The sequence below is a fragment of the Leucoraja erinacea genome, chromosome 6, assembly GCF_028641065.1.
Source record: "Leucoraja erinacea ecotype New England chromosome 6, Leri_hhj_1, whole genome shotgun sequence".
NCBI lineage: Eukaryota > Metazoa > Chordata > Chondrichthyes > Rajiformes > Rajidae > Leucoraja > Leucoraja erinaceus.
In genome coordinates this window covers 536650-553100 of record NC_073382.1, presented here as the reverse complement: position 1 = coordinate 553100, position 16451 = coordinate 536650, and the positions used below count along the sequence as shown (strand labels likewise).

Here is a 16451-nt window from a genome sequence, read left to right as displayed (position 1 = left end):
TGAGGGGTGATATAATAGAGGTGTATAAGATCATAAGAGGTATAGATCGGGCAGACACACAGAGTCTCTTGTCTAGAGTTGGTGAATCGAGGACCTGAGGACATAGGATCAAGGTGAAGGGGAAAAGATTTAATAGGAATCTGAGGGGAAACCTTTTCTCACAGAGTGGTGGCTGTATAGAACAAGCTGCCAGAGGAGGTAGTAGAGGCACCCACTATACCAACGTTTAAGGTACCTGGATAGGACAAGTTTGGAAGGATGTGGACTAAATGCGGGCAGGTGAGACTAGTGTAACTGGGACATGTTGGCCAGTGTGGACAAGTTGAACTGAAGGGCCTGTTTCCACGCAGTACCACTCTATCACTCTATGACTCAGAAATATACATTGATTGAGATCCTTCTTTACCTGTAGGCCAAAATGAATTGTGCACCCTCCGATGCATGTTCGGTAACATCCCAACTGCAGTTCATGTACAGCTTACCATAGAAAATGCAAATCAAGTTGTCAACTGAGGCGAATAATTCACCTGAATGAACAAAAGTGAGAATACATCCATCTTTTACATGTAGATGTAATTAAACGTTCTTCTATTCCAATCCCATCATAATAAATCAAGGTTTCATTGGTAATATGTGTCTCTAGTGTCACGACTCTAGTGTCATGTTTATCACTTTGGACTTTAGACTTTACTTTAGAGTTACAGCACAGAAACAAGCCCTTCAGCCCACTGAGTCTGTGCCAATCAGAGATCATCCCATGCATTAACACTATCCTACACACTAGGGACAAATTTACAACTTACCGGAGCCAATTAACCCACAATTCTGCACATCCTTAGAGTTTGGGAGGAAGGTGGAGCATCCGGAGTAAATACACGGGGTCACAGAGAGAATGTATAGACTCCCTACACACAGCACCCGTAGTCAGGATCGAACCCGGGTCTCTGGCGCTGTAAAGCAGCAACTCTGCTGCCATAAAGATTCAACTCATGAAAACTCATCATTATTGTGTGTCAGGACACAGCTGGGACAGTTGGTTGGCACAGTGGGATATGGAGGAATCTGATCACTTCCTGAAACCTAATTAAGCCTGAAACATTGTTGTTTAGTACATAACAAGATGTTAAACAGAACCTTAAGTGTAGTGTTTAAGAGACTTTGTCTGGGATATGATGGTAATGGTGGGATACAGATCATGTGTTGGGCAGATGAGATTATTTTATATTGGCATCATGTTCTCCACGGACATTATGGGCCAAAGAGCCTGTTCATGTCTGTGCTGTTCTATATTCCACATTCCATGTTGTAGATGGTACAACAACAGAAAACATCAGTAAAACCTAATGGCCCAGGCACAGTGGTTCAACAGTAGAGTTGCTGCCTTACAGCTCCAGAGGCCCGGGTTCGATCCTGACCAAGGTGCTGTCTGTATAGAATTTGTACGTTCTCCCTGTGACTGCGTGGGTTTTCACCGAGATCTACGGTTTCCTACCACTCCCCAAAGATATACAGATTTGTAGGTTAATTGGCTTTGGTGAAAGATTGTAAAATTGTCCCCTAGTGCAGGATAATGTTTCTGTACAAGGACCGCTGGTCGTTGCGAACTCGGTGGGCTGAAGGTCATGTATCCACACTGTATCTCTGAACTAAACCATGGTCTAAACTAAATTATCCACAAGACTAATTTACAGCTTACAACCCATTGATTTCTCTAACTTCAAGTAACCCCGGCATTCCCTTTATCTCTATCCCTCCCCCACCCAAGTTGCACCAGCTTCTCGTTTTCACCCAACAAACGGCTAACAATGGCCTGTTTACTTTATCATCGTAACTTTTTTGCATATCTTTCATTCATTGTTCTTTATCTCTCTACATCACCATCTATATTTCTCATTTCCCTTATCCCTATCTGGTCTGAAGAAGGGTCTCGACCCGAAACGTCGCCCCTTCCTTCTCTCCAAAGATGCTGCCTGTACTACTGAGTTACTCCAGCTTTATGCGTCTATCTACAAGAATAATTTATCCCATCGGTCACTGTACATCAGCAGTAATCCATTGACTTTGGCAGTCTCTGAGTTGGTGCATGCTAAAGGACCATCAGCGTGTGACTTCAACCGTGCTAATTACACACTTGTATCATTGTACTGATTTGACTTTACACTGACACAACATGTGAAATCCTTGCCCCATCTCATTCCAAATTTTGATTACCTTTCTAGAACCATGGTTCAAACGCCTCAGATTCAATTTTAATTGTCATTGGCAGTGTACAGTACAGAGACAACGAAATGCATTTAGCATCTCCCTGGAAGAGCGAAATAGCAAATGATTTGAACAAATAATAATAAGTGTCCGGGGGGGAGTTGTGATTGGCAGGCACCGAGGTACGTTGTTGAGTAGAGTGACAGCCACCGGGAAGAAGCTGTTCCTGGACCTGCTGGTCCAGCAACGGAGAGACCTGTAGCGCCTCCCGGATGGTAGGAGGTTAAACAGTCCATGGTTGGGGTGAGAGCAGTCCTTGGCGATGCTGAGCGCCCTCCGCAGACAATGCTTGCTTTGGACAGACTCAATGGAGGGGAGCGAGGAAACCGATGAAGCGTTGGGCAATTTTCACCACCCTCTGCAATGCCTTCCGGTCAGAGACAGAGCAGTTGCCATACCATACTGTGATGCAGTTGGTAAGGATGCTCTCGATGGTGCAGCGGTAGAAGTTCACCAGGATCTGAGGAGACAGATGGACCTTCTTCAGTCTCCTCAGGAAGAAAAGACGCTGGTGAGCCTTCTTGATCAGTTGAGGTATTGTGGGTCCAAGAGAGGTCATCGGAGATGTTGACTCCCAGGAACCTGAAGCTAGAAACACGTTCCACCTCCGTCCCGTTAATGTGGATGGGGGTGTGCGTGCCGCCTCTGGACTTCCTGAAGTCTACAATGAGCTCCTTGGTCTTCTTGGAGTTAAGGGCCAGGTTGTTGTCAGCGCACCATGCTGCTAAGTGCTGGACCTCCTCCCTGTAGGCCAACTCATCGTTGTTGCTGATGAGGCCAATCACCGTTGTATCATCTGCATACTTGATGATGGTGTTAGTACCATGTACAGGTGTGCAGTCATAGGTGAAGAGGGAGTAGAGGAGGGGGCTCAGCACACAGCCCTGTGGAACGCCGGTGTTCAGGGTGAGGGTTGAAGAGGTGTGCTTGTCTAACCTAACAGACTGGGGTCTGTTGGTTAGAAAGTCCAGTATCCAGTTGCAGAGGGAGGGGTCGATGCCCAGGTTACCGAGTTTGGTGATCAGTTTTGATGGTATAATGGTGTTGAATGCTGAGCTGTAATCGATGAACAGCATTCTTACGTAAGTGTACAGCATTCTTACGTAAGTGAACAGCATTCTTACGTAAGCCTCATTCCTTGTTCCCCATTTCCCCAATGAAAGAACAAAACAGAAAGCCATTCGACAGTCAAATGGAAACCCACCTGACATATCAAACCTTCTCTCAGTCCAACGGCTAGTTATTTCTTTATTTTTAAGCCTCACTCGAGTATGTAGTCCTCGGTGTAATTCCAAATCCAGCCTCTTTTGATGTTTTTGCACAAAGTATGTCATCATCTAAATTAAAATAAAAGCAAAATTAAAATCTCTTTGCGTTAATAGCGAATCGCAAGAAATTAACATTCGAGGTTGAAATGATTGACTCCATTTATACCTCACGCTACCTCGGCAAGGCCAGCAGTATAATCAAGGACGAGTCACTCCCTGGTCACTCCCTCTTCTCCCCTCTCCCATCACGCAGAAGGGATGGAAGTGTGAAAACACACACCGCCCGATTCAGGGTCAGTTTCTTCCCAGCTGTTATCAGGCAACTGAATCATCCTACCACAACCAGAGAGCAGTGCTGAACTACTATCTACCTGTCTGGTGACGCCTGGACTATTCTTGATCGGACTTTGCTGGCTTTACATTGCTCTAAACGTTATTCCCTTATCATGTATCTGTACACTGTAATTGGATCGATTGTATTGTCTTTCTGCTGGCTGGTTAGCGCGCAACAAAAGCTTTACACTGTACACCGGTACATGTGACAATAAACTAAACTGAAATTACTGAAACCACTCATGAACTATGATCTCCATTATTGGACAATTACACATTTTAAAAGACATTTGGACAGATTATAAGGTTAGAAAGGATTTGATGGAAAAAAAAGACCATGGGTGCTGGGGCAACTCTGCGGGTCAGGCAGCATCTCTGGGGAACAGGGAGGTGATGTTTGTGATCAGGACCCCTCTTCAGAGACTGGTTAGCATGCAACAAACGCTTTTCATTATTCCTTGGTACACATGACGATAAACTAACCACAAACTCAAAAGGTCCCACCTGGAAACGCAATCTGTCCATGTTCTCCAGAGATGTTTCCTGACCTGCTGAATTACTCCAGCAATTTGTGCCTTCTATTGTCAACTAGCACCTGCAGTTCCTTGTGTTGCTGAAGGATTTAGAGAGTTATGGGGCAAAGGCAGGCAAATAGCACTAGTCCAAGATGCCAATTTGGATGGCATGGACAAGGTGGGCCAAAGACCTGTTTGTATAACTCAATGAGTCTATGACTCCACTCTTTCAGGAAGATAGGAATATGCAGACGGAAATGAAGTTACAGTGCCATTAAAATAATATATATTTACATATTTGGAGAGATTGGATGAAATCTACCTCGGGGTCTTTTAAATCGAGGTAGGTGTATTCTAGTTGGTATTTGATGCTCCCTGTACACGTGCATTGTCCTTCCCAAGACACGGTGTACTCTCCGAGATTTCCGTGGGCAATCAAAATATTTCTGGGCGGATTCCACTTAACTTTGGGAGAAAATGTTAGCTGAATTAGTAAATGAACAAATGTTGTAGGCAAGTGCAAGGCACGCATTGTCCAAACTTCAACATCTTGTTGAACAGCCAAAGAAAGAAGCAGAAACACATTTGCAAATCTCTCACCGTTTAAAATAGACATCCCATTCACTACTCTTCTTATTTTCACCTGTTACTCAGGTTTACTTTCCTTTCGGCTTCAGAGATACAGCGCGGAAACAGGCCCTTCGGCCCACCGAGTCCGCGCCGACCAGCAATCACCCCGTGCACTAGCACTACTCAACACACTTACAATTAACAATTTTCCCGAAGCCAATTCACCTACAAATCCGTACGTCTTTGGAGTGTGGGAGGAAAGCGGAGCACCCGGAGAAAACCCACGCGGGTCACAGTGAGAAGGTACAAACTCAAGTTCATGTTCGCATTTATTGTCACTTAACCAATTAAGGTGCAATGAAATTTGAGTTACGACTCAATTGTGACGCCAGAGTCACGGAAACCCTCCGTCAACTGTGCCTCTCCATCCCTCTTCCTACCCCTATCCTCCTCCATTCCCCCTCATCCCCAGCACCCTGTCTCTCTCCTCATCCCCCTCCATCTTCTTTCCTCTCTCCTCCTCCCCTCCCCGTCCCTCTCTCACCTCTCCTTTCCTATCCTTTCCCCTACCCTCAGTCACGCCGTCCATAACCCATCTCCCCTCCCTACCCCCCACTCCTCTCCCTCCATCTCCTATCCTCCCCCATTCCTCACCTCCCCTATCCCACTCCCCCACTCGCACTCATCACCTCCCCCACTATCCCCTCCCTCTCCACTCCATACCCCCTCCTCTCCTTCTATCCCACTGCTCCCCCACTCCTCACCACTTCGGTATCCCACCTCCCACCCCCCTCACAATGAAAATTGCGATTTTTTAATAAAATGAAACCTCTCGATTTCTCCCGCAGGGCGGCGATTAAGTTGTATGAGGTGGGGGCTGTCATGGCGGAGGGGAGGGGTCGAGCGTCCTGGAGCCGGGAGAGGGGTAGGGCTTGAGGCGAGGTCTGTCTGGGGGGAGCGGGCGAGCTTCCTTGAGCTGGGGGAGGGGGAGAGGAATGGAGAGGCCGATGGTACCCGGTGCAGCATCTCCTCGAGCCCAGGGCCTGGGGGGAGCGGCAGGACTTAAAATAAAAGGAAACTCTTGGGTCGTTGTGATGGAAAAAAGATGACGGTCTGAAATTGTGCAAAGGCCACGCTGAGGACACATGAGGTGTCATTTGTGAGGCCTGTCAAGTAAAGACAGGAAGTGGGGCGGGGCAAGTGGGGGTGGGGCAAGTGAAGGCGATGTTTTATTTTTATAAGTTTTAAACATCAATAACTTGTGACATACCATCAATCTGAACAAAACTTGTTTAATTTACATCACAGGGCAATGGTGAGTACGGTGGGCCAAAAATTGTAGTGCTATCTTGTACCATTTTTACACAAATACAAACCAGGCAAACAAACGGACAAACAAACAAGATGAGAGTTTTTAGTAATATAGAGATGGGCCAAATGCAAGCATAGGATACTAGATTAAACAGGACATCTTGGTCGACAAGGATGAGTTACGCCAAAGGGCTTGTTTCCATGCTGTAGGAATCTATGATTCTAAACATGTGCAAAGTTTATTTTCACCCCTAATTTCAACCCTAAGACCCAGAAGAGCAAAATTAACAGAATATTTCACTGGAGGCACAAGAAACTGCAGATGCTGTAACCTTCAACAAAACACCAAATATTGGAGAGTAACTCAGTGGGTCAGGCAGCATCTGTGGAGGGAATGGCTGGATGACATTTTGGGTTGGGACCGTTCTTCAGACTGGAAAGCCAATATGAAGCAGGGTCCTCACCCTTATTTCATTAGCTGTTTGCTAAATCCTAAATAAATAAAACTATTTTTTAATTGTGGTGGTGGGGGAGAGGGGGGGAGGGGCAGGAATTCAGTGAAAAGAAACATGATTGAAGAGAGTGTGTAGCCTATGGAGTGTGCTAGTGTGTAGCCTATACAGAGAGTGTGTAGCCTATGGAGTGTGCTAGTGTGTAGCCTATACAGAGAGTGTGTAGCCTATGGAGTGTGCTAGTGTGTAGCCTATACAGAGAGTGTGTAGCCTAATGAAACATATAAGATTGTTAAGGGCTTGGAAACACTAGAGGTAGGAAACATGTTCCCGATGTTGGAGGAGTCCAGAACCAGGGGCCACAGTTTAGGAATATGGAGTAAGCCATTTCGAACGGAGACGAGGAAACACTTTTTCTCACAGAGAGTGGTGAGTCTGGAATTCTCTGCCTCAAAGGACGGTGGAGACAGGTTCTCTGGATGCTTTCGCGAGAGAGCTAGATAGGGCTCTTAAAAATAGCGGAGTCAGGGGATATGGGGAGAAGGCAGGAATGGGGCACTGATTGGGGATGATCAGCCATGATCACATTGAATGGCGGTGCTGGCTCGAAGGGCCGAATGGCCTACTCCTGCACCTATTGTCTATTGTCTAACTCATTGTAATGAAGGCCAGGTTTGGGAGAAATCAATGGTTTCATGGTTACAATGGTGAACTGAGGGAAGATAATGTGCAGATCTTCAAGGACAGGGAAGGGAGTGGGACGGCTCAACTAGGAATCGTCACAGATGGAAAGGCCTCCAGGTATCATGAAACGGAAATCTGGACGGAGAAGGGAGTGCAGTGGGTCCACCAGCAACTGTCACAGACAGGTATCATCATGAACCCAAAATCCTCCTTCATCCCACAACAATTCTATGATTCCCCTGGAAAGTATTACGTTTATAGAGATACAGTGTGGAAGCAGGACATTCGGCCCATCGAGTCCGCGCTGATCAACGATCACCCATACGCTAGTTCCAGGGACAATTTACAGAAGCCAATTGCCTTGCAAACCTGCACGTCTTTGGAGTGTGGGAGAAAACCGGAGCACGGAAAGACCCAGGCAGTCGCAGGGAGAACAGACAAACTCCCTACCAACAGCACCCGTAGTCAGGATCGAACCCGGGTCACTGATGCTGTAAGGCAGCAACTCTACTGCTGCACCAACCTTTGTAGCACTGGGGAGGACAAAATTTGGCCATCACAGGGAAGGAACTCTCCTTAAAATAAGTCACTTGTGGCAATGACGTTTTAGGAAATTGTAAAGTATTGCAAACATTCGGGTTCCACCTTGTCGCAAGTAATTGAACATAAATCAGCTGAATTTACTCACTCATTTCCTCCATGGTTTCTGCATTTACTATCGTAGTCCAAAGAGCAGCCAATAACAGCAAAGATTTAGTCACCATGTTGACAAAGTGAATGCAATTAAACTTCCAGCATAACCTAAGGAAGAGTACACAAGCTCGTTAAAATACGTTGCAAAGGATTTAATTATCTTATAGTTGGATACAAAGCCAGAACTCAAATTCCTGTTCAAATATTCATCAGTGAAAATAATATTCAGTGAGTTTTTAATCTTTTCTGGGCCCAGAACGCAGATGTAATCGCGAGGAAGGGGCAGTAGTGTCTCTTTAGTTTAAGTTTTAGTTTCATTTAGAGATACAGCGCGGAAAGAGGCCCTTCGGCCCATTGAGTCCGCACTGACCAGTGATCCCCGCACAGTAACACTATCCTACACCAAGGACAATTTTTTCATATATACCTGGTCAATTAACCTGCAAACCTGTACGCCTTTGGGGTGTGGGAGAAAACCGAATATCTTGGAGAAATCCCACGCAAGCCACGGGCAAAACATACAAACTCCGTACAGACAAGCACCGGTAGCCTGGATTGAACCTGGATCTCTGGTGCTGTATGCACTGTAAGGCAGTAACTCTATCACTGCACCACCGTGCCACCTTCCATTAGACTTTTAAAGAAATTCAGTGTGTCACCGAATACTCTAACAAACTTCCAATGATTAACTCTCACCAACTTCTACAGATGCGCCGTAGAAAGCATTTTATCGGGATGCATCCCTGTATGGTTTGAGAACAGCTCCATTCAAGACCGAAAGAAATAGCAAATAATTGTGGACGCAGCCCATCCCATCACACAAACCAACCTCCCTTCCACCGACTCTATCTACATCTCACTCTGTCCGACAGGTTTGTAAGTTAATTGTCTTCGGCAAAATTGTAAATTGTCCCTAATGTGTAGGATTGCGTTAGTGTATGGGATGGTCACTGGCTGGCAGGAAGAAAAGTCTAAGTCTAAAGTGTAAAGTCTACATTGAAAATTGAGCTGTAAATAAAACGGGTCTTTATTCAGCACAAGATGGCAGACAGGAGCAGACCTGGAGTAAGAATCTATCCATACTCAAAATAGATTGAGGTTTTATGCTGTTCAAGCATGAAAATAACAGCTGGTGGTTCACTACACTCTCATAATAGCAATTTTACTTCGGAGTCACGTGAGTGACTACGTGAAGAACCCCGCTTACGACGCATGCGTGTCATATCGCATACACGCATTGTACGAGTCAGACATGGGAGAGGACGTCTCCCTAGAGGTAAATGGAAAGAAGCAGGTAAGAGACTGCAAAATTTTTCCCACTTACCTTGCAGGTAGGAAACTGCAGGGTGAAGAAGCTGCGGGAAAGCTGGAGGGGAGAACCGCGGAGACAGCGGGCAGCCAGCAACACCAGCAGCAGCCGACGGCACGCGAATCCTCCGGAGAGGAAACAGCTGTGCCCGACGTCGCTCCCCGCACCGGCAAGATTCACTGCTGCCGGGCGGGAAGCGAAGCAACAAGTCCCGGGTTGGATCTCGGACAACAGCCCAAGGACCTACGCTACGGGGTCCGTGGGGCTGCGGGAGGAAGGACGTTCCTCCCAAACGGCAGGCTGAGAACCAGCACAGGTAAGAACAATTTTTCCTTACCTTTTTTCTTTACAGACGTCGCTGCCGTTTTCTGAAGAGCAGCAGGCAGCCAGCTACGGACGTCAGTGTAGAGCCACAGACGTCGCTGCTGTGTTCTGAACAGCAGGCAGCCAGCTACGGACGTCAGTGCAGAACACAGATGTCGCCGCCACACAGATGTCGCTGCCGTTTACTGACCAGCAGCAGGCAGCAACGAATGTCGGCACCAGCATCTCCCATAAGGGAGCAAGTGCCAAACTTCACCCTAAATGGGTAGAGGTGCCCGTGAGTACCGGGACCATGAGGAGCGGCATGAGTATATCGGGAGGCCGGGAGCGACCAGTGCCCGTAGGCATGGGGACCGGCTGCGGGAAATACCGCGTGCGACTAGTGCCCGAGAGCACCAAGGTCGGCAGGAGCGGTCCGATATATTAAAGCACCCGCGATCGACTAGTGCCCGAGAGCATGTAAGTCGGCTGGAGCGGTTGCTGGAGTAAATTTCTCCACAGTGGCAGGCTCCGGGATTGGAGGATAGCCACAGTGGGCAAAAAATATAAGTCCCACAGCAGTTTCCCATAAGGGCTGCATGAAATATCAGACGCCTCTGAGGAGGGTATTGAAGGTCTGACGGGGTCAGAATCTGAGCAGGTGATGGAGCCACCTTCCCCTATTGAAGGGGGGGAAAAAACAACCTGCTGGACATGATGAGCCAGTACTTCCAGCAGGAACACACTGAGAATGATCTCGAGGAGGATGGCTGTGAGTATTGAATATATGTCCACCCATCAACTTCAAGCTAATACTTTTGCTGAAGTGTTGGCAAGGCATTTATACCCCGGGATATTGTGGTGCTCTTAATGTAGCCAGTGTTACAGGTGCATTTGCAGACATGTTGGGCAGGCCGTTAGGAGTCAGGATATTAAAATCCAAAATACTCTGAAAGGTCTCATGGCGGGCATAACAGCCTTGGCCCGCACGTTAAATAAGGTCGACATGACTAGTGACCACAAGGATGCCATTAGCACTATTTTTGCAACGTGCAGTTTGAACTAAATAATATTAGAAAGAGGGCCATTCAGCCAGCTCTAGACCCTAAGTTTGCTATACTATGTAAGCAAAGGGCTATAGATCCTGTTATTTGGGGGAGACCTGTCCAAACAGGTTAAAGATTTGGATGAGGAGGCCAAGACTTTGGGGCTGATTAGAGCATCCAAAGGATATCTGGGGAAAAGAGATTAACTTTATGGGCATCCTAAGAAAGGTAGTTTTTTTTTTGTAATAATACTACAAAGAATTGGGCAGAGGTACCCAGCAGCAGCGTCCTTTTTAGGGTTTGGCCCGGGACGACTACTGTGGAAGATGCAATAGCCTCTACTTCAGCATCTACCCCAACCTCAACCTCAAGGCCTCCACAACCACGAATGAAACCAAGAAAATAACTTGGTTACCACCGATAACCATGGAGGTAGGTGAATCTGGGGCTCCAGAATTAATAGGGAGCACGGAAGTTGGAGGGACATTGCAACTTCAGTTGGAAGCATGGTGTAATATAACTATGGACAGATATATCCTTAGCAGTATTAAGGGATATCTGATAGAGTTTCTACACAAACAAAACCCTCCAGTACAACATACACCGGACAGAATATACATGCTTACTAAAAGGGAACTACAAAGATTATTCACTAAAGGGGTAATGGAACAAACCAAACCTGAACAACAGGATTTTGTCTAAAACATATTTATTAGAAATAAGAAAGATGGGGGTTGCCGTATTATTATGGATTTATCAACGCTTCACAATGTTGTGCAATATGTTCATTTTAAAAATGGATACTTTTAGCAGTGCTAAAGAGTTAGTTTCAGCAGGCTACTTTATGGCAAGTATTGATCTTAAAGATGCTTACTATACAATACCCATCAGAGGGGAATATTTTAAACCAGCTTTGGTATTGCCGCAACACCAAAATCATAGAGTAATGGCATAGTTGGATGATATACTTATTGTGGGAATAACTTATGAATTGGCATGTTAGGCAGTGGTTGCCACTAAACAATTGTTTGAACAGCTGGGATTCATTATCCATCCACTTAGTCAAAATTGACACCATTAACACATTTAATATGTTAATGACTTTACTAATAGGAAAAGCCACAGAGTTACAAAAGGATTAGAGCACTCAAAATTAATAGAGGCCATTTTTTGATGGCCAATGGAGCTAACAATAGAAGCCATAAAAGAATTACAATGGTGGGAACACAATGTTAAGTATTGCTCCAACCTAATAGTTATTCACAACCCGTCTGTGCTATTACAAACAGATGCCAGTGCAATTGGTTGGGGTACAACTGATACCATCTCGAGCTATGGGGGAGATGGAATATACAAGAAGCTACCTACTTAACACTAAGGGTATAAGTACTTAGAAATGTTAAGTGCATTTCATGGGCTAAAATCTTGTTGCTCAGGAATGAAACAGCAGCATGTTAGATTGTAGATAGATAATACCTCGGTGGTGGCATATATAAGTCATATGGGTGGAAATATACCAACATCTTGTGATGAATTGGCAAACTCAATTTGGCAATGGTGTGTCCAAAGGAATATTTGGTTATCGGCTACGTATCTACCAGGGATACTAATTCAGTGGCAGACACCAGGTCACAAAAATTTATTGAAAGTACTGAATGGATGTTGGATAGAACGGTATTTGCTGAAATCACAGTAAAGTATGGAAGGCCGGATATTAGATTTGCATCCAGGTTTAAATCACCAGTTACCGAGGTATGTATCATTGGAACCAGATCCTGGGGCAGAAGCTACAGATGCATTTTCACTGCACTGGGGGAAATGGTTCATTTATGTATTTCCTCCTTTTCTGCCTAATCAATCGGGTACTAAGGGAAATTCAACAGGAATCGGCATCTGGGATTTTCTTAGTACCTGATTGGCTTACCCAACCATGGGTTTCCGTGGTACAGGACATGGTGCTGGAACCATGTATAACTTTAAGACATAGTCCTAAGTTACTGGGGCATCCAGTAACTCAGGATAGCTATCCATGCCATAGAAAATATTGAATTATTGGGTTGTAGACTCTGAAAGACTCGCTACGGGACATGGGGCTATCAATAAGAACTGTGGACATGATCACAGCAGCACAAAGAAGGTCTACACAAATACAGTATTTAGGTCATATTAAAAAATGGACTAATTACTGCCATAATAACCTTCTGGACCACAGAAATAAGGATGTTCCGGCGGTGCTAGAGTTTTCTCACCAGCCTGCACTATGGAGGACTTAGTTAGAGCACTGTGAATAGTGCCAGAAGTGCATTGTCAAGTTATTGGTGGCAAGGAACAGAAAGACAGTCTGTGGGATCACATCCTCTGGTAGTTAAACTTTTAAGAGGCAATTTTAACACCAAGCCACCCAAAACAAGATACAACCAAATCTGGGATGTAAGTGTGGTCCTGACCATGCTAAGGAATTGGTCGCCGGCTACAGCATTAAATCTGGATAAACTAACTAAGAAATGGTAATGCTGATGGCGCTAGTCACAGCGCAAAGGGTCCAGTTATTGCATAAAAGTAAGACTGGATGGCTTCACTATGGCGGCAGGAAGTTTGGTTTTTGTGATCCAGGACCGTATTATTAAACAAAATAGAACAGGATCAGCGGGGCAGGTCATAGAATTTATGGCCTACCCGGAGGACAAACGCCTCTGTATAGTGAAGCACGTTTTGTTATACAGTGAAAGGACAAAGGCTATCAGAGGCAAGGAAATGGCGTTTAATCAGCTATAAGAAACCGTACCGTAGAGTGTAAACTCAGACCATTTCGCGGTGGCTGAAATATGGGTTAAGATAGGCGGGAGTGGACACTAACATATTTAAATCTCACTCCACCAGGGCTGCAGCTACATCCGCAGCAAAACGCCTTGATGTATCCATGGACCAAATCCTCAGGATTGCAGGATGGTTGTCGGAGAAAACGTTTCAGAAATTTTATAACAAACCAGTTAGCAGTATGGGAACGTTTTCGGGGAACATTTTAAGTTCTGTATGATAATTTATCCATGAAGAATACAGGGTTATGATTTGAATTAATTAGATATTATTTATCATTTCCATTAAATAATTGGTATGAATGTTTTGAATATCATTAACAATTTCTCCCAAACTACCAAGGCAGTTGTGAAGCATGGACTCGTTCCACGGCATGAGGTCACAGAGCTTTGAAATCTTCACGTAGTCACTCACGTGACTCCGAAGTAAAATAGTAAGATTAAACGAGAACTTACCAGTTTGAAGTTTGATCTTTATTTTATGAGGAGGAACGTTGAGGGAATACGTGCCCTCCGCTCCCACCCTCGAATGGTCATATCTTAAACTGGTATCTCTTTAATAATCTTACTATTTTAGGTCATTATAGTGTATCTGTGACCTCACACCGCTGCTTTGAAGGATGACACGCATGCGTCGTAAGCGGGGTTCTTCACGTATTCCCTCAACGTTCCTCCTCATAAAATAAAGATCAAACTTCAAACTGGTAAGTTCTCGTTTAATCTTACTATTATGCAGCTTACTTCAATAATAGACATGATTCTGTAGAATTATATATTTACAATGGCAGCAAATGGGAGTCTTCCCAGCTGTTATCAGGCAACTGAACAGTCCTGTCAAAAGCTAGAGGACCTGACCTCCCATTTACCTATTTTTTGGAGATATTTGAACTATCTTTAATAGTAAAATTAAACGAGAACTTACCAGTTTGAAGTTCGATCTTCATTTTATGAGGAGTTACGATGAGGGACTGCGTGAAGAAGACCCCATCCAGGCGCACACGCGTCAATCTTCAAAACAGCGGTGTGAAATCACAGATAATAATTACCAAAGCATAATAGTAAGATACGTGAGACAAACATAACTTCCAGCTGATCTTTATGAGGGTGGGAGCGGAGGGCACGTAGTCCCTCATCGTAACTCCTCATAAAATACAGATCAAACTTCAAACAGGTAAGCTCGTTTAATTTTACTATTTTGCTTCGGAGTCACGTGAGTGACTACGTGAAGATTTCAAAGGTCTGTGATTTCATGCCGTAGATTCAAATCCAGGCGTCTCACTGCATTGATTGACTCTGAATGAGTGAAAAACAATCAATAATATACAACCATAACATTGATGCAATCAGTTAGTGGTTTATTTATCATGACAAACATTTCCCCCTTTATCCCAGAGGGGAACTTAACACTGAATCAAAAACAGCACCACCAAATGCCCCAGGGTCTGCTATTTCTTTATGGTAATACTTGTGAAACATCCTTTCACTTGCCCATCCTGCGGACGCGAGGATATGGTCTATTGGGACGTACAAATCCTTGGCCGCCGATGTTGATGCCGCCCTGGTGGAATGAGATTTAAATTTGTCAGTATCAATCCATGCATCAACCAGCACCTGCTTCAGCCACCTGGAGATAGTCTGCACTGCCACTTTCTTATGTGGTTTTTTATGGCTGATAAAGAATGCTGATTCTGCACCTCTCAAGTACTTGGTGGCTTCAATGTAACATCTTAAATGTGACACTAAACATAGTCTTGGATCCGTAGAATACGCTGAAAAAATCAACTTACGCCCCGTGACTCCAGGACTGCTCTGTTTGAGTAAATCATAGACATAGAATGTAATTGCATCTGCTGCTATTACCATCCTATCTATTCGTAATTTCTGCAATGTCTGTACTCTCTGTGCTGAAACTAATGCCATGAGCATAACTACCTTCATGGTAACGCTGGCCAAAGACAGAGCTGAAATGGGACTCCATTCATGAAGTAACATCAGCACATCCCCTCACATTCCAGATTTCTGTATACCTTGGTCTAGGAGGCTTGGAATTGAAAATTCCCTTCATAAACCTACAGACCAAAGGATGTGATCCTACAAGATATTGTTCTGACTCTCTCCATAGATGTGCAGAGAGGGAACTTCTTGCAGTATTGATCGCACTATAACTTAATTTCAAATCAAAATAGAGTGTTGATAGAAACTCTAATACATCAGGGATGTCTGCAGTGTGGTATGAAATATTCTGCCTTGAGCAAAACACCTCCCATTTTCTTATGTAAGAAATGTACTGCTTCTGGGTACTATCCCTCCAGGCTGCTGCAATAACATCCACAGTACGGTCTGATAGTCCTCTTCCGAGATATGGACTTCCTAGAATCTGCAAATCAGCAAACCAATACAATCATGTAAAGGATGCGAATCACCAGATACGGCGTGCACAAGTAGGTTTTCTTGTTTTGGAATAACCATAAGAGGCTTTGAGACCAGTTTTAACACTAGTGGGTACCATGGTTGTGTAGGCCAATCTGGTACCACCAACACTCCTGAAGCGGAGTCCTGTTTGATCTTTTGTCGACCTACTAATGAGACAAAAGGGAAGAAATGCATATAAAAACATTCCACCCCAATGTAGTGAGAATGCATCCACTGCTGTTGCACCTGGATCTGGCTCCCATGAAACATATTTAGGTAATTGGTGGTTCAGTCTAGATGCAAACAAGTCAATTTCTGGCATCCCAAATTGTGCCACAATTGTATTAAAGTTGTCACGATTTAACATCCATTCAATATTGCCATTGAATTTACGTGACCTGGTGTCTGCAATTATGTTGAATCTACCTGGTAGGTAGATTGCCGAAAGCCAAATGTTTCTGCTAATACACCAGTTCC

The 16451-nt window shown here is 44.7% G+C and overlaps 1 protein-coding gene across 1 annotated transcript in view; it reads right to left on the bottom strand.

The window, feature by feature from the left end:
• Window positions 1–16451, bottom strand: part of LOC129697818 (interleukin-13 receptor subunit alpha-2-like) — a 67262-nt gene that overhangs the window by 37089 nt on the left and 13722 nt on the right. Inside the window, exons 2-5 of the mRNA XM_055636448.1 lie at window positions 8084–8196; window positions 4701–4843; window positions 3467–3599; window positions 407–527 (exon numbers count right to left, since the gene is read on the bottom strand). Coding sequence (XP_055492423.1) covers window positions 407–527; window positions 3467–3599; window positions 4701–4843; window positions 8084–8159 — 473 coding nt within the window. The 5' untranslated portion in view covers window positions 8160–8196. The remainder of the gene's footprint in view (window positions 1–406; window positions 528–3466; window positions 3600–4700; window positions 4844–8083; window positions 8197–16451) is intronic.